A 20,288-nucleotide genomic window follows, 5' to 3' on the forward strand; every position below is an offset into this window, starting at 1 on the left:
AAAATATATTAGGTTAGAAAATTTATATTAAATCATTACTAATTAAGACTAAGTCTAGCTATTTTTAACATGGCACGTTTTGGTTTGCTTCCAAATGACGTAAATGCACAATCACAAGATCTTTTTTCCGAAGTGTAAGGACGTTTTCAATGCCTATTTGAAAAATTAAAGGATTTATAGCTCCAAGAAAATTTTATTATTTTTTTTTTAAAGTTACGGAAAGAATGTTAGACTAAATTAGGTTAGGATAGTAGAATATTAAAGCAAATTTAACATATTTTTATGAAACAAAAAAGTAAATTAATTGCCTTTTCTTTATCAGCATATATTATAAATTTTTCAGTAAATTAGTAATTTTAAAAAGGAAACCTAGGCTATTGTTATTTGCATAAAATAAAATCAAAATGTCCGCACAAATTGGCAAAATAACTAAACTTAAAAAAGTTGGAGTTATAGGAAGGCAAGAACAAATTTACGACTATATTTTTGAATTAATTTAATTATTTTAACAATGCTTTTTATTAATAAATATCATGTTTACAATAATTTATCACAACGTGTTTTAACAGTGGTCTCATAGGAAGAAGTTGGGCAATGCTATTTGCAGGGGCTGGGTATAAAGTTGTTATGTACGACGTTGTTCAAACACAATTAGATGGAGCAATGACATCAATCAAGTAATATACGACCCTATAAAACTTGGTTTTTCTGGTTAACTATGTTTGATTTGATTTGCATTTGCTGTTTTTTTTATATTTTCATGACTCAATCTATAAAGTGTGCCATTTATTCTTTGTTTACCAGAGAACAGTTGCATGATTTGGAAAGTCAAGGGTTACTACGAGGTACACTTTCTGCACAGTTACAATACGGTCTGATAAGTACAACTAACCAACTATCAGATGTTGTAGAAGGAGCTATACATGTTCAAGTACTTAATATTTCAGTTGCCTGGTTCTATTTATATTTTCCAGTAAAGTTAAATCACAAATCTAGATGTGTTTTTAGGAATGTGTTCCAGAAGATTTGGAGTTAAAGAAAAACGTGTTTCAGCAAATAAATAACGCATGCACAAGTGATGACACGATTTTGTGTAGTTCAACTTCTTGTATTCTTCCTTCCAAAATATTTACTGGTTTGTCAAGAGTAGCACAATGCATTATCGGTCACCCGGTAAGATGTCAACATTCTAAAGGACTTAAATTTGGTTTTGCTTATCACAAACAAGATATGTATTGCTTTTATTATAATATTAATCAAATATGTTTTAGTGCAACCCGCCATATTATTGTCCATTAACTGAGATCATTCCCCATTCCAAAACTGACCCAGTAACTATCAAAAAAACTGAAGATTTTTTTACGGAAATTGGTCAAACAACTGTTATGGTAACTAGAGAAATAGAGGGGTTTGCGGCTAACAGATTGCAGTATGCCTTGATTAACGAGGCATGGAGATTAGTCACTGTAAGTTAAACAATTTAAATTTAACGCTACATATTTAAACTCTTGTCTACTTAAACACATTCATTACATTTCCAAAGCCAAATTTAACAAATTTTTGGATAAGTTTTTTTTTTTAAATAATTGTATATACAGTTTATATTTTTAAAAGGATGGAGTAATATCGACTGAAGGTGTTGACAAAATATTCACGAGCGGTTTCGGAATGAGATATGCTTTCATTGGCCCGTTTGAAACTATTCACCTTAACGCTGAGGGTAAAATATATGTATGCAATTAATTTAATTAGGTAACAAAAATGTTTTATGAACAACAGGTACCCGTAATTATATGACCCGATACAAAGAATCAATCAAGCGAGTGAGTCGCACGTTTGGCGAAGTCCCTACTTTTGAGGGTGAAGGGCTTGAAGTTGTTGACAGGGTAAACTAACATTTAAACTCAACCTTCTTCATCATTTTTCATCAAAATTTTAACAAAAAAAAACATTTTTTTATAAAAAGCACCTTTATTGACATAACGGTCATTGCAATTTAAGTGGTCATTTTAATAAAAGCGGCTAAAAATGACCTTTTTTAATTTTAGCAAATGTCATCGCGTATAGCTTCCACGCCCGAAGAACTAAACAAAAGAAGACAATGGCGAGACCAACGACTTGTTGCTCTGTCAAAACTTAAAAAACAAATGAACTAAAACGAATTATTTGAAATTGTTTTGTGTAATTTGTCATCTTATATCCATCACAGAAAATAATTGTGATATCGTCATTTAGGTTTTAACACGGACAAGACAGTTTGTCCATAATTAAATGTCCTTTTTTATGTACATTGAATATATGAAGATCATAATATGATTTCTTACAGGTGTCAATTTAATTTTAAAGTTTGACTTTAAAAATAGAGATTTTAACTTATACAATATTAAGAAGAAAAGAAACAAGGTAGCGTTGTTGCGATTGTAATTTCACAATAGGCGAGGATCGTATAAAAAGAATGAGAGAACGAGAAAAGTTACCCTATGTAGTTTCAACAATCTACAACAATAAAACCTACATCAATACAGTATCGAAATGTCTAATATTTACGCTTTCTTAGTGTTTAGAGAAGGTTTGTGCCAATTGTATGCAATATATAATAATATGCTTAGTAAGTTTATTGCACAAGTTTGTTAAAAAGATTTTAAGTCAATTTCGTTAAGAGTAGGCTATACTAGAGTTATAAATAAACACGGCTGTAAAATAAACAGTTATGTAACGATCGTGTTTTCGAGTTTATAGTTGATAGTTTCATGGCTTTACTGTAAATGATTAACTTTTTCCTTTTTTAATTTCGCTTGACGAGCAACAGCCAATAGTACAGTATTTTTATTAACTGTAAAATAGGCAGATACACAAAGAAAACCTGTGTTGTTTGTTATTAAAATTTCTTTCGTCTATTATGTTTTTTTTTCTTTAGAAAATTTTCTGATAAGGGAATTGCTGTCTTTGTCACGTTGTCTTTGTTTAGATAGGCCTAATTCCATGTATTAGCGAAATATACTGATCTTTTTAAAAGTTAGGCAGTTTTGACTTTAAACAGCATTAGTAATAGAAAAACTATAGACTTATAGTATTTACATGTTTTGCTAGTAAATGATCTTATGAAAACAATTCGTTATTGCTGTGACGTTAATGTTTAAATAATAGGGTAACCAAGCGTATTACTTCCATTAGGTAAGCCACACAGCAGATCGTTTTAGATAAACAAGCCAGGCGTAAAATGCAAAGCTTTTAACATAAGTTTTGAAGACTTGGCAGTTTAGAAGTGAAATATCGTTTGCATAAAGATATTCTACCTGACCATGAATTTTATCTTATTTTTATAGTTATTTCAGACACCCCATTACTGAAGCATAAAAAAGTTAAAATGTTTTACTATTTGGCTTATAGGAATCAGTCAACCGGATATGCTAATAGTACAAGCTGTTTTATTAAAAGACCAATAGTTTGAATTTAATTTTAACTTAGGGGTAAAGATAGGTCATTGCCAATATATTAGGTCAGTATAGCAGCAATATGTTTATTACTATACTTTTTAAACTATCCAACCATAGCCAGAATATTTTTTAACTTAGTTTTTACATGTATTTTTATTAACATTTTACAGGTAAAAGTAAGAAACTTAGATTTTCTAGAGTGATTTTTGTCCACTAAAATTTGAATTCAATGTAAAATATATTTAAACATGGCTATGCGTGACATCACCTTAGTAAATCTACATTTGGCGGCAGTGCGGTCTAATACGCGACAACAAAATCTACAAATTGAACAAGGTGTGTTTATTACCTAATAGCAAAGTAAGGGAGTTTTTTCAATTAATCTCATAAACAAGAATTGCTTATCGTTCGGTATAAAAAGTAGGTCTTTGCTTTACCTAACATATTTTTTAGATTGACGCACTTTTAAAAAAGTAACCAGTGCTGTTAAACATAGTGTGAATGTTATTTATATTTGGCAAGTCACGCTTTGGTTGGGTTTCTGCGTACTGGATGTTTTAACACGACTAATGACGTATATTACCTAAAATATTTCTGCCCATAAGTTTGTATGGAGAGTATACTAGATCAAATTTAAATGGAAAACAAAAGAATCAGTATTTGACATTCAAAATATAGATTTTAAGGCATATTTAAATAAACATTTATAAATGCCCTTTAAAATGTTTAACTGGTTAAATTAAAGTTAAATTTTTAAAAAGGAAGTTAAGTATCTGTCATTTGCCAATTTAAACGGGTTGGAAATTTAACATAAACAACGGAACTAACTCTGGTGTGTTGATATAGTGAACTAGTACATAGGCATAGGTCAGATTCTAAACAGAGATTTAAACTGTCAAAACTAAACAGATAGAAATTTCAACTAGTATAAACATATATAAGCAAAAAACGCAGTGATTTTTATAAATTCTATGTTACCAATATATATATTTTTTTTTTTGATTTTTCGCGCATTGATAAAAGTAAATAATAAATACGATATACAATTAATATTACAACAATGCGACGGAAAAAAATGACAAAATCAATTTAATGATTTAAAACATGCCAAAAGTAATAATGTTTACACAAAGATTTTATAGTACATTATGGTATGGTCACCTAACAATGAAGCAAACCTGTCAAACGCAGATTAATTGTTAAAAATGTTTCCACCACAGTAATGTTTTAATTCTATTAGTTGACTGCATTACAATTAAAGGAAACGATATTATGCTAAAACAACCTGTCCGAGATTAGTTTAAATTTATACCAAACAGAGCTTTTACAAAACTAAATTGTTCATTTTTAGAGAATTAGGTGTTGTGTTTTGTAACATGGATCTTAGGTTAATGTTTTTTGTAACAACTTTCTTGTATTAGAAATAACAAATCTACAAACAGCCTCACAATCCAGCAACAACAACGTCATGAACGACATTGACGAAGTTGATGTCACAAGTTCGAGCACCAACGGTGCTTCTGAAGTGAACACAAACACTGATGACGTCATCACGCAGTCGAACGATGACATACCCGAGGCCACATCCCCTCCCAACGACAACTCGAATACAAACGGAAATGACGTTGTAAGCGCTGAGTCGTCGGACGAAAGCAATAAGGACAGTGACGGGGAAGCCCCTCGTCTGTCACCGGAAGATGAAATAGGGGTGACCTTGGATTACGAGTTTCCAGAGCACGTGTTCCACGGGAACGATTCGGGGCCCGAGTCACGTGACTCAGCTTCCCATCGGCGCAACAGAGCGCGCAGAAGACGCCGACGACGCGAAGTGGAACAGTTAAACGCAATTGGCGCCAGAAATACAGGCCATCACTGGATGTGGCAGTTTGTGTCCGGTATTTTTACCGGATTGGTGTTTTTCGCGATAGGGGTGGTATTTGTAGTACATTTTACCAACCTTCCGACTTATATTGGAGTTTTGTTTTTACTTGTCAGTTTCCCTCCTTGCTGTATGGCCATAAACAGGTAAGAACTTTATTGAAATTATAAACCCTTGTTAAACGACCATTAATCTTTGAAAATTGTTATTATGTTTCTAATAGCTAAGTCATTAGGATATATTCTGGAAAAAGTTACAAAAAAAAGAGACTTGTAACAAACGAAGTTGTTCATATATTACCAATTAAAACTGATTATATAGATGGAGGTATGCGCGAATGGCTCGTAACCAACAGCAACAAGCATTAGAGCGCCTAAACGCCATTCGTCGACGACATCGAAGTGCTGATGAAGGGTCAGCTCACAGAAGAACAACTCTACCTGGACCCGACCTTCCTCCCGCATATAATAATTTGGGTTTTGAAGGTAAGTTATTTTTATTTATTTCAAATATAGGCGGCAATTGTTATATGGTCAAAAAATACAGGTATACCGTTTAACCACTTAGTATCTAAGACCGTATATATCTTCCAATGTCAACAAAATATCACACTAAATAATAACACTTGTGCTATTATTTGGCCTGTATTAAAATATTACCAAACTTACTCCTATTTTAAAACGCATATTTTTACAGTTGAAGTTACAGAAAATCAAACAGTCTCTCGAGTAAGCTCATATTCAGCATTTGGCGGTATTGCCCCACCCACTTACGATGACGCTGTCAAATTTAAAGAACTTATGGAATTAGGTAATTTGTTTAAAGAACTAGCCTAATTTGGGTTTTTATAAAGGTTGGTTTATGTTAATTCTGTTTTTTTTGTTATTGTGTAGAATTGGCAAGGGAAAGACAACAGACATCTGAAGACGCTGATAACAATTCTGTGTTTGGGGAAGTCCCTCATTCTTCCCAGTAACAAATTATCAGTGCAAAAGTATTAAATTTTAAACCTTTTATATTTTCTTTCATATTGCTTTCATGTGTTAACCCTACTGACTGTGCAAGTTATAAACGTCTAACTCAATTAGAATTAATCACTTTTTTACTAGATTATATTGGTACTACTTAATCTTATAATACAGCCATGATTAATATTTTAAATACTTCATTAATTCGAAAAAATCTTAACAACTTGCTTTTTATATAAATAGGTTTTTTAATGTTTATGATTGCAAACTTTAAAATAATGTGTCAAAAGTGTTTTAGTTCAATTATTTTAAAACACTATTTTGCTATTTATGACAATTTTTTTGTTTTTTTCTTTGCAGAGCCTTTTTAAAGTTTTATTGTATATAATACATTTTTCTTCAATAGTATTTCTATTGTTCCATTATTATACCAATTTTTGTTCCCAATTTATGCAATTTCATTTTTTATGCAGTAAAATCATATTTCGTTTCATATCTAATCCTATTAGTTCGGAAATACCCTTATAACATTTATGCTAATTTAAATTGTAATTTATACTAGAATATAGCAAACCTAATTTTGCAAATTGTTGCAGTTATTTTAGAACAATGATTAAGGTTAGCAACTTTATATATAGCAAAACCTAATAGTTAAGTTGGTATATCTAATGTCCCATACATATGCCTTTAAAAGTAATCAACCAAAAATGTTAATTTAGTCAACTGGGTGGGGCCCTATCTAGTTCACCCTATTAACCATATACAAATATTCACAAACCATTTTAAATATTGACTAAAAAAGTTTAATTAACACAAACAAACAAGAAATTACTATTTACAAGAATTTTCAAAAAACAATTTGGCATACCAACTAAAATTAATTAAATTGTGCATAGAATTAAAGGCAACAATACTCTAATGGAAAGGCAACAATACTCTAATAACAAATCTCTGAAGCACTAATAAGGCAGAGATAAAAAAACCTTAGAGTGTAAAATATATAGATGCCACAACTTTTTAACTACCCTTATGAGTAACACAATATCATAGACCACTAAACCAGTTAAAAAACAAACATATTTACAATGAACGAAATACATACAAAACCTGAATGACAAACAAATATTTTTAGGAATATTTACAAATATTACATGAGCACAATACAATCAAATAACAAAATTAAAAACATCTGAACTAAAGAATTAAAAACAAGTTTTTAAAATCAGAGAACTTATATCTACAACTTAAAAGTTTGTTTAACTGTATTTACCAGATAATTAATGAAGATTAATCTTAAGATAGCCATCATTAACAAGTGTGTACCTCATGTTTTTAGTTTCAAGCCAATGCATTACAGCATTTTTTACTCTTGGTACACCAGCTGCACTGTTTACACCTAAAAATAAGATTTTAAAATAGTTATAAAAACTAAAGGTTTCAGGTTTATAAAATTTAAACCACCGCTAAAGGTAACCAATTCTATTAAAACTTTGCAAAAAATAGAGGATTAAATTTTGATGTAAAATCTGCTAAAAAGGATTTGTATTTACCTCTGCCTGTTATAACATAAAGATGTTTTGATCCATTCTTTTGTGCTTGTTTCTTTGCTGTAACATCTTTTAGGGTGTCAATTGCTTCATCAACATGTAAACCATGTAAGTCCAATTCATCTGCTGACCTGCTTTCATTCCTATAGAAATCAAATTACAAAAAAAAATAATTTCTTTTAAACCATTCTAAGCAAAACATTTAATTCCAATAAAAACTTTTTTTAATACCGATTATCAATTTATTTAAAATTTTTGCAATAATTTTTTTTAACGGAAAATATCTTGATCACTTTAACTGAGACTTACATGCGTGAAAAGGTCAATGATGCAGCCCTTTTATTGGCTTCCCTTAATTTAGTTTTATGAAGTTGGGCTTGTTGTGCATAATACATTGCCAAGTGACCCTTTTTCTGGTGGTTGGCAAGTGTTGCTTTCCGATAACTCTCGTACATTTGTTTTCTTTTGGACATTGTTTAAGGCGTAAAAGTAATAATTAGAAAACTTATAGAATAACTCCTTGCAATTATGAAAACACCAATAGTTTTAAACAAGATATTATAAAAAAATTTAATAGTTAATTTAAAATATGCTTGAATAAACATCACCAACAACAAAGGATATATTATACAAATAAAGATTTTGAATATGAACCTTTGTGTTTCAGCTTCTAGTCTTATTTTTTCGTAACTCCATTTTGCTTCACTTTCTAAATCAATTTGTTCAATCGAGTCCATATCTGACTTTTCAAGATTTTTCTGTTAAAAAGTCAAAAATAAAAAGACCGAAAAACCTTTTTCCAAATAAACCAATATTTTACACTAATTAAACATTTGTAAATCATTCTAGTAACAATGTCTTTGTTTAAACAGGTTTAACTTAAATTCGCATACAAAACTGGCACCTTTTTTATTTTATTAAAACTCTGATTTTTAATTCTTTCGAGCAATTTGTTATCTTCGGAGGAAGAAAGTGATTTGACAGTGGTGTAAAAGTCATCATCGTTGTCAGAAAACATTGAGTTTACAATGTGAAGAGTCTCATCAAATCTGCATCCATTTGCCTAAAAACAAAAGAAAAGTTAAAAAAATTTATATACAATTTTTGTTTGAAGAATCTGGCAAAAAAAAGTTAAAAAATTAATGATAAAATGGACGTACTATGAAGATATCATCAAGTAATGTATGGGGAACACCTGGATGCAAAGCATGTAGTTGTTCTCTTTTCATTTGTGAACCTAAGTATTTCATCTGATTCTAAAATATAAAATAATATTTGTTTTTTAGACTAGCCTTTAGAAGTTTTTAAAATAGAAATTAGTTGGAGAATTATTTACCAAATGTTTTTGTCGGTTTTCCGACTTGGCAGCAGCTGTTTCTTCATTTATTATTTGCAACAAATTTTGTGATTTTTTATGTGATCCAGTTGCCCATTGACCTTTTGGCAAACCACTTAAAAAAAGTAAAGAATTTAAAGCACCAGACAGTGATTTAGTTTTTACATAATAAAAAACATAATAAAAAATTACCTTTTGCTACTAAGATTAGGTAAAGAAGTTGAAACCCCAACTAAATGTGGATCTTTTCTTGACCTATAAACAATTAAATAAACTAAGAATTCAACACACTTTATTTAAAAGAAGATTCAACCATTGTAATTTATAGCATAAACTTAATAAAAAAACTTTTTAAATCTATAAAAATGGAATATCTTGAAGTTGCTACCCTTCTTTTTGGGATTTTCTGTTTTTGTTTAATGAAGGTTTTGTTATTTCAATTAATCTGCATTCCTCCTCCATTTGTAATCTAAGTAAATACAAAAAAATTAAAGACTTAAATATTATTTTAATTACCTAAAGTACCATTTAAACTTCTTTTAAATGGGCTGACCACTACAAAGATTGTTTTTCCTTTTTTTGAAAATAAAAAATAGTTATAAAATTTTTTTTGAATAAATATTATTTACCTTCTAGCTAACAATTCGTCTTCTTTCATTTGATTTATTTTGCTGTCATTGCTTTCATTAATATCTTGATAACTTTCAGTGTTAGCAAAGATTTGTTTTAATTCTGTTAATCCCGAATTTTCCCCGTTGCTTAAAATGTTTGAATGTAAAACCTAAAAAATTAACAAGTAAATACTAAGAAAATCTACTCCCTTTTTCTACAAAATTGGCAAACTCTGATTTACCTTTTCGGTAGAAACTTGCTTAGTATTTTTCCATGCTGAATAAATTTGAAAGGCTAGGTTTTGGGAGACATTAATTTCACAATGATCAACTTTTCTACTTTGCCCAGTTGCCATTTTTATAATGGTTTCTAGAAATTCTTTGGGGAGAGTAAGACATTCTACTTCGTTTTCATCATTATCAAGATACTCGCCTACAAACGAACATAGAAATAAATTGAAAGTTTTTAAAAATATTAAAAGGTTAGTTTATACAAAAATTTAAAACTTAAACAATTTTGGGTTTACCATGATCTGATTCCAGATTATTATCAAGATCGTTCAAGTTTTCTTCTGTGCTTGTCACCACTAAACCATTTACAAATTCTTCCTTGTTTGCTGGTGACCATGAATCTTTAGTTGGACTTTCTGTAAAACATTTCCGTTTAATTTTAGGACCTAGTTTTTAAATAACTGGTAATTAAATATCAAACTGTAAAAGACACTTTAAGTAAGATTTACCAGACAAACTGTCATTATCTCCATATAAAGTTGATGTGGCAATCACATCAATACTCCAGTGGACATTATTTCCACATTGCTTGTAAATATCAATCAAGTGATTTCTTTTAAGATCGGGAAACAGCAGATGTAGGGTATCAACATCTTGATCCGTTTCTATGGTCTAAAATTTATTAAAGTTTACTAAACAACTGGTTATACAAGTTGTTTTACTCATATAGGCAATATAAATTTAAAAAAAATAAACTCTTTAATAAACTTTTTTACCGTTTCTTTTAAATCATTTGTAGATGTGCCTTTATCCAGAACCAAGTTGTCATAGTTGCCTTGCTGTACTCTTAATGGACTTGGCTTAAATCGATCACCATTCTTTCCAATAACAACAAACCCTTTTGGTTTAAAGTTTAGATTATTGTTAGATTTCAACAAAATAACGAAGTCATTTTCACTCGTAAAAGTCGAAACTGAATTTTTTGATTTTGCTTGAATTTTTTTTTTCCGAGATTCCACAGGTTTACCATTAGGTTTTTCAGAGATAACATCAGTGAAATATGAACTCCAATTTGGAGATCTTTGATCTTTACTATTACCTGGTGGTGAAGGTAAAAGTCTGGGAACAGGTGGTTTGGAAGGTCTGTTACGCTTTTTGGTTTTTGGAGAATCTAAAATTTATTTAAATATTACAGAATAAAAAACATTTTAAGTAATAATCCAAAATTTTTTATAATTTATAATCACACTTCAAGCAAAATTAACTTTTATAAAAACACAAACCTTTGTTTTGGTTTAAAGCTTGGGTAGAAGCTGCTGTCTCCTTTTTATCTGCAGCAAGTTGCGACTTAATTCGTGCCAAATTTCTTTCAACATCACTTTTGTAAACATCTTTTTTGGCAGTGTTTTTACCTGAATTGGGTGTTTTTGTTGGTTTGGTGATTTCTTTTTTGGGAGTAGCATTTTCATTTCTTAATTTTTCAGATGAGTTCACCGTTTTCGGGGTAAAATTGTTAGTTTTAGATTTCAAAGTTTTTTGAAAAACATTATTTTGATTTTTCGGTGTAGTATTTGCTGATTTTGGTTTAAAACTATTGTTAGATTTGGAATTAGCATTAAGGTTCTTATCACTAGATGATTTGACACTTTCAACATTGTTTTCTTCAATTTTGGTTTCATTTTCTGATTCCGATTTCAAATTTGTTTTCTCAATTCCTAGTAAGTTTTTAATTTGTGAAGAAGGGGAAATTTCTTCTGATTTTTCTTGTGCAGGAGATTTAAGAAAATTATTTTCATTGCCTTTGATGGTTTCTTGGTCATTGTCACTGTTTTGATTTTGCTTTTGGAAATTTAGAAATTTTTGTATCTGCACTTTGGATCCAAAATTTTTTACTACATTTTCAACAGTGACATTTTTTTCAAATCTAAAATAATAATGAATTATTTGCATAGCTATTCTTAATTTTAAATTTATACGCTATACAACAAAGTGCACCACATAAAGCTTCTATAATTTAACATTCAAATTACACTTATGCGCGTAAGTAAACCTGATTATTTAAGAAAGAACTTAAAATTAAATTTACCTAAGTTTCATATTTTCTATTGTATACTTAGTGACCCCATGTGAATTTCTTTTAGCCAATTCCGACACTAAAACACACAAAGAAAATTTAAACACAAAATAACAAAGTTCGTGTAGGTATACGACTATTAGCTGATAAAGGTAATTTAAAATTTTAATCATAAAAATAAAAACAGAATTTTACGATATTAACATGACACAATAACACTAAAATAGTTATCTTAGCAAAGCATAGCCTATTTGTTTTATAAATATGTTAAAAAATAAAAAATGTAACCTTTATATTTCCAACAAGTTTCAGGTTCTTTTATTTCAATTTTATAGTTGTGATTAAGGGCACCTAATACATACGGTTTTATTTCCCAATCTGTTATGTTTGTGTTGTCGATGATTATAGGTGATCGCTCTAAAAAACGAATGTTTTGCTAGTTTTATATTTTGTGACATCTTTTTTAAGTATTGCATAATAAAAAGACCAAACTGATTTACATAACAGTAAAAAAACTTACATTAATTTAAATTTAATTTTTTACCTCGTTGAAGATACTTGATTGCCCAATTTTGGTTCCACTGATGAGCAATACCAAGCTGGGTTGGATCAAATTGATAACTTCCATTTTGTTGAATAAAATAATTGTCTGTACTTAAGATGACTCCATCTTTGCCTTAAAATGTTAAAATTTAATACATACATTTTAACAAAAACTTTACAAAAATAAAAAAACTATAATAATAATTACTTTTTTTTGCATAACCATTATATTGTAGCACAAATTTAACAAGTTAAGTTTTACCTTTTAGTTGGTGAGCCAAATAAGATTTTCCACTTCCAGGTAGACCCCTTAAAATATACATAATCTTTTCCTTGGCAACAACAGGCTGAGGTGTTGCTATGTGCACACGATGCTCAGGACTCATTTCGTAATACATTGGCATGGAATGAAAGTGTGGCATTGGGTACATTGCAAACCCAGGTGGAACAGCATAACCCGGTGGGGGATGATGTAAAACCTGTTGGAATGGTTGAGGTGGAAACATTGGCATAAGAGGAGGAGGTGGAACTGACATTGGAAATTGCTGAAGTAGAACTGGGGGACTTGTTGGAAAACCTAACACGTCAGCTGATGTTACTGAGCGCTGAACGGTAGGCGGGTCACTATTTTTGCCAAACTCACTTAAATTTTCTGGTGAATATACACTAGAATTACTCGTGGTGGTTAATTTGCTAAATACAGGTGTAGATGAACCTAACACAGTGGATATGGGACTATCAGTTACATTTAAACTTGAGGATTTAAGGATGGTTGTCACTGTAGGTGTTGAAAATGAGGCTGTAACTATTTTTTGTCGTTCATTTGTGGATGAGTTTAATTTAAATTCTGACGACATGTCTTCGTTTGTTTCAGCTTTATTTATATCTTGAAGTTCTTTTATATTTTCAGAAGTAATGTCCTTTGGTAAATTTTCAGTAATTTCTTTGGTTTGCGTTTTAACATATAACTTATCTTTAGAATTCAAAAGTTGTCTAAAAATATATAATAATGCATTTTGTAAATGTAATCTTCAACTATAAGATAAGAATCTTATTTTTTTAAATAAAATAAATACATACACAAAATCTCTATAACATTAGGATTCCTAAATTAAATTAAATAATCTAATAAATAACTTATATATAATTTCATTATACTATTAAATATGATATGCATTTTAAAATTACAATTTTAGGTAAAGAAAAGAAATAAAAAGTCACATACACTTTAGTGTAATGAAGATATTAAACAGTTCAAATAGAAACAAAAATCACATTTAAAGAATACAAGCACATGCAGTCTAAACACAACATCATATTGAAAAGAAAATAAATTTACAATCTAAAAGTGATCAAATTTAAGATTAGGAATTAACAGCATATTCATACAATCTAAAATATAGTTAGCTAGTTTGTTTTAGATAATTGCATACTACAAAATAAAACTACTCACTAAATTGGTTTTTAAATGATAAGATTATAATCGTTATTAAATTAAGAAGTAATAAAAAATCTTAGTAATTAAGTATGTACTGTAATTACTTTAAATTATAACTATGTAAATGCTAGTAAGCTAAAGCATCTAATCATATCATTCAACCACATATACAAAAATAACATAATTACTTTTTTTGAAAAATTGAAACAGGTTGTTTGACATTGTTTAAACCTTGAACCTCTGGAGTCCTATTTCCATTTCCAGCAAAAATGAGTCTTAAACCATTCCATTTACCAACACCAACATATGACAAAACAGTAATAAATTCAAACGATTTTTTGTTACAATTAGTATTGAATTTTTGTGTCTTTAAATCAAACTTGGTCACAGCTTTAAAGGGGTTTGTTTCATCCTATAAAATGTATAATATAAACATTACCCTTACTTATATATTTGAGGTTTTTGTACACCTTTTAAAATTATTTATTTATTACTAATATAGAGCTAAATATATGTACACAACTAAACATGGTACTTGCATTTGTAGGAGAATCACTTTGTCCTTCAGTTACCAAATTGTTGTCTTTGTTATCATCATTATCAGACGTACTAGGTGGTGTTGCGCTTTTAGAAAAATCAGATTCATCGATTTTTGTAGTTTTATTTTGAGTTTCTGTTATATTGGTTGTTTTTTGTTTATTTTGAGTTAAATTGGATGTTTTTTGTTGATTTTGAGCTCTTCGTTGTTTAGCTTGTCTTTTTCTCTGACTTTTGGATAATTTTTTAACCGGGTTGCTTTTAGCATTGTTTTCTTGATTGACAGTGCCCGCTAATTTGTCAATGCTTTCTAGTTTTACAATGTTTTTGGGGTTTGCATGGTCCATTTTGTTTGCATTGTTGATGTTACCAGTTTTTGCGTCACTAATTTTCACATTTTTGTTTTGTTGTTTTACATTGCTTTTCTGTATATCCTTTTTTTTAAACTTTTCAGTAGATTTCTTATTTTCAGTTTCTAAAGTTATTTATATATAAATTATTTAAGTTAAAAAAAGATTATATATATAAAACAAAATAAATAAAATTTCAGTTTACTTAAAATATTTTCATCCTACCGGTTTTAATATCTGGTGTTAATTTAAAATTAGTTGTATTGTTACTACTGGTACTCGTAATTGAATTTTCAGAAGGTTGGGATAAAATTCTAAGCATTTCTATCGCTTCATTTACTAAAAAACATATATTGTCAAACAGTATGTAAAATCAAGACTTTAATGAGATTTTAATATTATACACTTAAGATGATATAAAACCTACTTTGAAATTGAGTTTCTGTCAAAATCATGTAAACCACATCTGCCTCTACTTGAGGAAACATTTCCTGAAGTTGAGCAAATACGTAATCATTGTTTCCTTGAGTATCTTGCGACATTGCTACTTCATATATTTCAGTTCGGGTTTTTAGGATATTGGAATAAACATCCGTATTTATGAATTTTACATACCGTCGGAGTGTACTTTTTGGCAGACTGACTGCATGGACGTCCTATCCTAATACAGTGTTATCTACGCTAGTATTAAAGCAACAATATTGTTTAAACAATGCTAAAAAACAATGATGCAATATCCCCCTGTTAGCTATACTATTATATTTTGTAAAAATCGATTACGTAGATTTTTGGGCCACGAGGTGTTCGTTAGTAAACAAATGAAACTCTCACGCATGACTTCATTTCTCTCGTTTTATCGAGTGAAAAAAGCGTTACGAGAGTTACTTTTACGAAACTTTTTTCTTATACGGAAATATTTGGAAAATTTTCCTATGCTTGTGGTACCGGCGTTAAGCTATTTCAAGGTCAAGAAATAATAAATGCTTTAATAAATATAGTAAGGTAGTACAAATGCTTTTTAAATTTATTCTTTTAATTAAAGTAATTATTTTATATATTACTTGTTGTAGGTTACTGATTTTTTTAGGAAATTTGGCAAAATTAATAAATTTTAAAAGCATGCTGTCCAAACAATTTATTTCAATTTGTAGTAAGGCAAGAGTTCTAAATAGTAGTGCAAAATTAATTCAGGATGTATCGAAGGTTGCATTAATAACAACTAGAACAATTGCTACAAGCTGCAATCGGTAAGCAATAAATTGTTGTTATTTTTTCAATTAATATTAATAAACATTTGTAAAAATGCATGTTTAAACTAAATTTAAAAATTTGACTTACCCATTGTGATTTATTACTTCTTAAAAATATATATTTAACATATTTGTTTGATGTTATCGCGTTTTTTTACAGTTTTGCAAAAATTTTATTTTTTAAATGTTTTTTTTAATAACAGATTAGAAGCCCAATTAATTAGTGGTAAAAAGTTAGCAGCTGATATTCAAAAAGAGGTCAAAGTTGACATTGAGACCCTGGTCAATAATGGGGGCCGTGCCCCGCATTTAACAGTTGTGTTAGTGGGTGAGGACCCAGCCAGCCAAACTTATGTTAAAAATAAAATGAAGGCATGCAAAAATGTGGGTATGTTATCAAATGCTTTATTTTTTGTAAAATTTTTATTTTTGCTGCAATTAACTATTTACAGTAAAATAGAAATGACTTTTTATAGTTAAATTTGGTATTATAATTATTATTTTACAAAAAAAAATTTAATTCTTGAATAGGCATATTAAATTAAATCAAAGTTAGGTACTAAAATTTTTTATTGCTTTTTATTAATAGGGTCTCAAATAATAATTTTAAATTATTTTTGCCGAAAGCATAATTAACAGGAATTAAAATTACAATATTTTAAAGGAATTACTAGTGAAACTATGATCAAATCCAAGGATATTAGTCAACAAGAGTTGTTAGATATAATTGAAGGATTAAATAAAAGTGATCAGGTTGATGGAATTTTGGTACAACTGCCAGTACCTGACCATATAGGTAACTAAAATTATTGTATTTATACATCTAGTTTTTTTTATTAAAATGTGTAGGCCTAGATAAAAAAAATTCAATTTTTATAATATGGCTAGTGTTAATTTTTTTTTTACTTTTTAAAGTAAAATATATTAAATACAAATTTTCTCTGAGGAAATGTTTTAAAACTAAGTTATAATAGTTATTTTTGCACTTTTTTATTCTATTTTAAAATATCCATTGTAAGACTTTTTTTATTAAACAATTTAAAGTCATAAGGGAGTAAAAATTACTATTAAAACTGAACTATACATGTTTGATTATCTATGAATGATTTTCACAAGTAAATAAACTTTGCTTTATTTTTTATTGTGCCCTTATTAGATGAAAGAACAGTATGCAATGCAGTTGCACCTAACAAAGATGTTGATGGATTTCATATCAATAATGTTGGAAGATTGTGTCTTGATCAACAATGTTTGTTACCTGCTACTCCTGCTGGGGTCTGGGAGATGATTAGAAGAACTGGTGTGTTGAATTTTTTTCCAAAAAATAAATTTAAATTGATCATTGGGAATTTTTAATAGATATAATAAATATTTAATTGTTAACAACGTTGTTAAAAAAAGGCACTACATTGAATTTAACATCTTTTTAAAACCCTTTTTTATATTTTTGTTAAAGGTATTGAGACATTTGGGAAAACTGCTGTGGTATGTGGTAGATCTAAAAATGTTGGAATGCCAATGGCCATGCTGTTACATACTGATCACAGACATGAAAGACCTGGTGGTATGCATACGTAATTTAATAGTTTTTTCTCAATGTAATGTCAAGTTCACTGAACTTGAAAAAGGTATAATAAATATTTTTTTTAAGCGATTAAAGATAAAACATTTATACCTAAACAATTTGCAATCTTGTGTAGATAGTGTTTTGATGTATACTGTCCTTATTATTAGTGATTAAATTAGTGATTAAATTAGTGATTTAATACAATATATTGTGTAGGTGATGCTACCGTAACACAAACACACAGATATACACCTAAGGAACAACTGAAAATGTTTACCAAGACAGCTGACATTGTGATAGCAGCTGCTGGTATTTAAAATGCATTTGACATATTTCTATTTTATTCATGGATATTTGTTTATGTTGTACTGTTGCAAAAAATACGACATATATTAAATTATTTACCCCATTTACATATTGTTATAGTAATTTAAATAAATACTGAACTTATTGGATTTCAATCTCAATGGATTATACTAAAAATTGTAGTTAAATTTTTTTAAATGTTAAACTAGTGATTTTTTTGCTTAAGGTATTCCAGGTTTGATAACAGCAGATATGATAAAAGATGGAGCATGTGTGATTGATGTTGGAATAAATCGGGTGAAAGATGAAAAAACTGGAAAGTTTAAACTTGTTGGTGATGTTGACTTTGAAGGTAAATATAAAAAAATATTTAAAATAAACATAAAACTATAACTTCATATTATAAAAAGCATTTTAAGAAAACTAAAGTTAAAAGAAATTAGATCAAATTTAAAAAAATAACTTAACCTAATAAAATTAGTTTTTTTAAAAAATATTTTTTTAACACAAATATTTATTTTTTATCACAACATCTTAATTTACAAACAAATATTTTATTAATATGTATAACACCCAACATTGATGTGTAAACAATATCCAACTAACAGTCTGATATAAAACAATAGTCAACAGGAAACAATATGGTTTATATGATAAAGTTTATTTAAACAACGGTTGTTACCCTTATACCAGTCTCATAAATGTTATGTTTAGTCTTGTGAAGCAACTTAAAAGAAAATTTAATTTATAGAAAGATAATAGTTTGATCAATTTTAATTTTTACTGCCAGGTTCAGATTTAAATAATAATTTAGGACTAAGTTAGTTTTAATTGCTTCTAAATTGTTTTATAATTCGCTTTTAAATATGTTAATGTCAAAATTTTAATATTGTTAAAAAAATCATTTTATAACTTTGCTAAATTTCCACTATTCCACATAATTTTAAAATAAAATAAGTGATATGACAATCTTGTGTCAGGTGTAAAGAAGGTGGCAGGCCACATAACACCAGTGCCGGGTGGTGTTGGACCAATGACAGTGGCAATGTTGTGTAAAAATACCTTGATGGCAGCCAAGAAAAGTGTACATTACTAAGTCCCCAGTCATCAGGGTATTGTAGCAAAATTGTGTTATTTTTTTTAAAATTTAGAACTTTATTGGTAATCCTAGGTCAATCTTTTTTAGCTTTTTTTACAAAATTAAGCATAAATAATTTCTTTAATTATACCTCAATGTTTCATTAATTTTTAATTGATAAAAGCAAACTTCAGCAACAATTTTGTACAATTTGTTTTCAGTTAGATATTTTGCAATTTTTTTTTTTACATTTTTAAAGATTTAACTATTTCTGTAAATAGAACTAAAATCAAAGAATGCCTTATTTTTGCTCCTTTGCGTGACCTTTGGATGTAAAGGTTTTTAAATATTTTTTATCATGAAATTTGTTTGGTGTGTTATATTTTGTTTTCAGCATTATGCCGATTATACACAAAAAAGTTAAATCACAAACAATATTGTTAAAATGTTGAAAATTGCCAATTGTTTTTAATCAATATTTATTCTTAGTGCTGGTTAAGTAATATGTGCCTAATGTTTTCTGTAATATCAATTTACGTAAAGCACATTTAACTGTAGTTCCATTATAAACTTAAATACTGTATCAATATCCAAATTGGAAACATATCTAAACAATGTATATAGAAGTTCTGTTTTGACAATGGTATTTGCAATCAATAATATAATTTATATATTTGTTATATTTTGTTCCACAATTGTAAAAGATTTTATAACTTAACACAATTTTCAGTATTATGATTTTGTTCCAACTGATACGTATGTTTTTTTTCTGTTTTAAACAATCTTTGCATTTTTAAATTTTTAATGGTGCACATTTTTAAATTTTTATGTGTTTTAAAGAACTATATTTTGCATAACAACTTCGGTTAATTAAGTGTTGTTTTTTTTTACTTAAAATGTCAATATCTAGCTTAGTCTAGCCTAATTTCTTATATTGCTGTATTAATTAATTTTGCTGTAATTGTTTTAAATGGAGCTGGTAAAATGAATTAAAAAATACATAATTTTAATATTTTGTGGTGTTGTTTTATTAAAATGCATAAAAACCAAGTTAAAAAAATTAAAATTTATTAAAACCAAACCTTTTTTTCAGTAACGAAGTTAAAGATTTTTAATGTTTAAACAATGAATTTGTT

At 28.6% G+C, this 20,288-nt stretch overlaps 4 protein-coding genes across 6 annotated transcripts; 3 read left to right on the forward strand and 1 right to left on the reverse strand.

The window, feature by feature from the left end:
• Positions 1-404: 404 nt before the first annotated feature.
• LOC145741104 (lambda-crystallin-like) lies at positions 405-2,156 on the forward strand. Its single transcript, XM_082558670.1, has 8 exons — positions 405-460; positions 570-677; positions 805-931; positions 1,009-1,173; positions 1,272-1,466; positions 1,615-1,720; positions 1,780-1,886; positions 2,049-2,156. The coding sequence occupies exons 1-8, from the start codon at positions 405-407 to the stop codon at positions 2,154-2,156; spliced, it is 972 nt and encodes a 323-aa protein (XP_082414796.1).
• A 1,127-nt stretch (positions 2,157-3,283) lies between these two features.
• On the forward strand, positions 3,284-6,807 carry LOC145755390 (uncharacterized). Of its 2 annotated transcripts, XM_082571626.1 has the most exons (6): positions 3,284-3,499; positions 3,608-3,773; positions 4,859-5,462; positions 5,638-5,801; positions 6,013-6,126; positions 6,210-6,807. In XM_082571626.1, the coding sequence occupies exons 2-6, from the start codon at positions 3,686-3,688 to the stop codon at positions 6,290-6,292; spliced, it is 1,053 nt and encodes a 350-aa protein (XP_082427752.1). In that variant the 5' UTR covers positions 3,284-3,499; positions 3,608-3,685; the 3' UTR covers positions 6,293-6,807. The 2 variants fall into 2 exon arrangements, with proteins under 2 accessions (XP_082427752.1, XP_082427744.1); XM_082571618.1 differs by having other exon boundaries at positions 3,284-3,773.
• Positions 6,808-7,150: 343 nt separating this feature from the next.
• Positions 7,151-15,706, reverse strand: LOC145745239 (uncharacterized). 2 transcript variants are annotated; one of them, XM_082563261.1, is made up of 23 exons: positions 15,379-15,706; positions 15,177-15,290; positions 14,604-15,076; positions 14,253-14,476; positions 12,889-13,619; positions 12,628-12,753; positions 12,372-12,500; positions 12,096-12,162; positions 11,293-11,933; positions 10,786-11,180; positions 10,519-10,681; positions 10,306-10,425; positions 10,021-10,211; positions 9,797-9,948; positions 9,556-9,636; positions 9,360-9,422; positions 9,168-9,282; positions 8,992-9,087; positions 8,736-8,894; positions 8,486-8,589; positions 8,141-8,293; positions 7,835-7,974; positions 7,151-7,680 (listed from the first exon to the last, which is right to left on the reverse strand). In XM_082563261.1, the coding sequence occupies exons 1-23, from the start codon at positions 15,491-15,493 to the stop codon at positions 7,562-7,564; spliced, it is 4,671 nt and encodes a 1,556-aa protein (XP_082419387.1). In that variant the 5' UTR covers positions 15,494-15,706; the 3' UTR covers positions 7,151-7,561. The 2 variants fall into 2 exon arrangements, with proteins under 2 accessions (XP_082419387.1, XP_082419379.1); XM_082563253.1 differs by having other exon boundaries at positions 12,628-12,759.
• A 283-nt stretch (positions 15,707-15,989) lies between these two features.
• Positions 15,990-20,162, forward strand: LOC145763989 (bifunctional methylenetetrahydrofolate dehydrogenase/cyclohydrolase, mitochondrial-like). Its single transcript, XM_082575549.1, has 8 exons — positions 15,990-16,198; positions 16,405-16,589; positions 16,866-16,997; positions 17,358-17,501; positions 17,658-17,765; positions 17,985-18,077; positions 18,301-18,426; positions 19,055-20,162. Exons 1-8 carry the CDS (start codon positions 16,071-16,073, stop codon positions 19,168-19,170), a joined length of 1,032 nt encoding a protein of 343 aa, XP_082431675.1. The 5' UTR covers positions 15,990-16,070; the 3' UTR covers positions 19,171-20,162.
• Positions 20,163-20,288: the final 126 nt, after the last annotated feature.

Source organism: Corella eumyota, chromosome 1 (genome assembly GCF_963082875.1).
Source record: "Corella eumyota chromosome 1, kaCorEumy4.1, whole genome shotgun sequence".
Taxonomy (NCBI): domain Eukaryota; kingdom Metazoa; phylum Chordata; class Ascidiacea; order Phlebobranchia; family Corellidae; genus Corella; species Corella eumyota.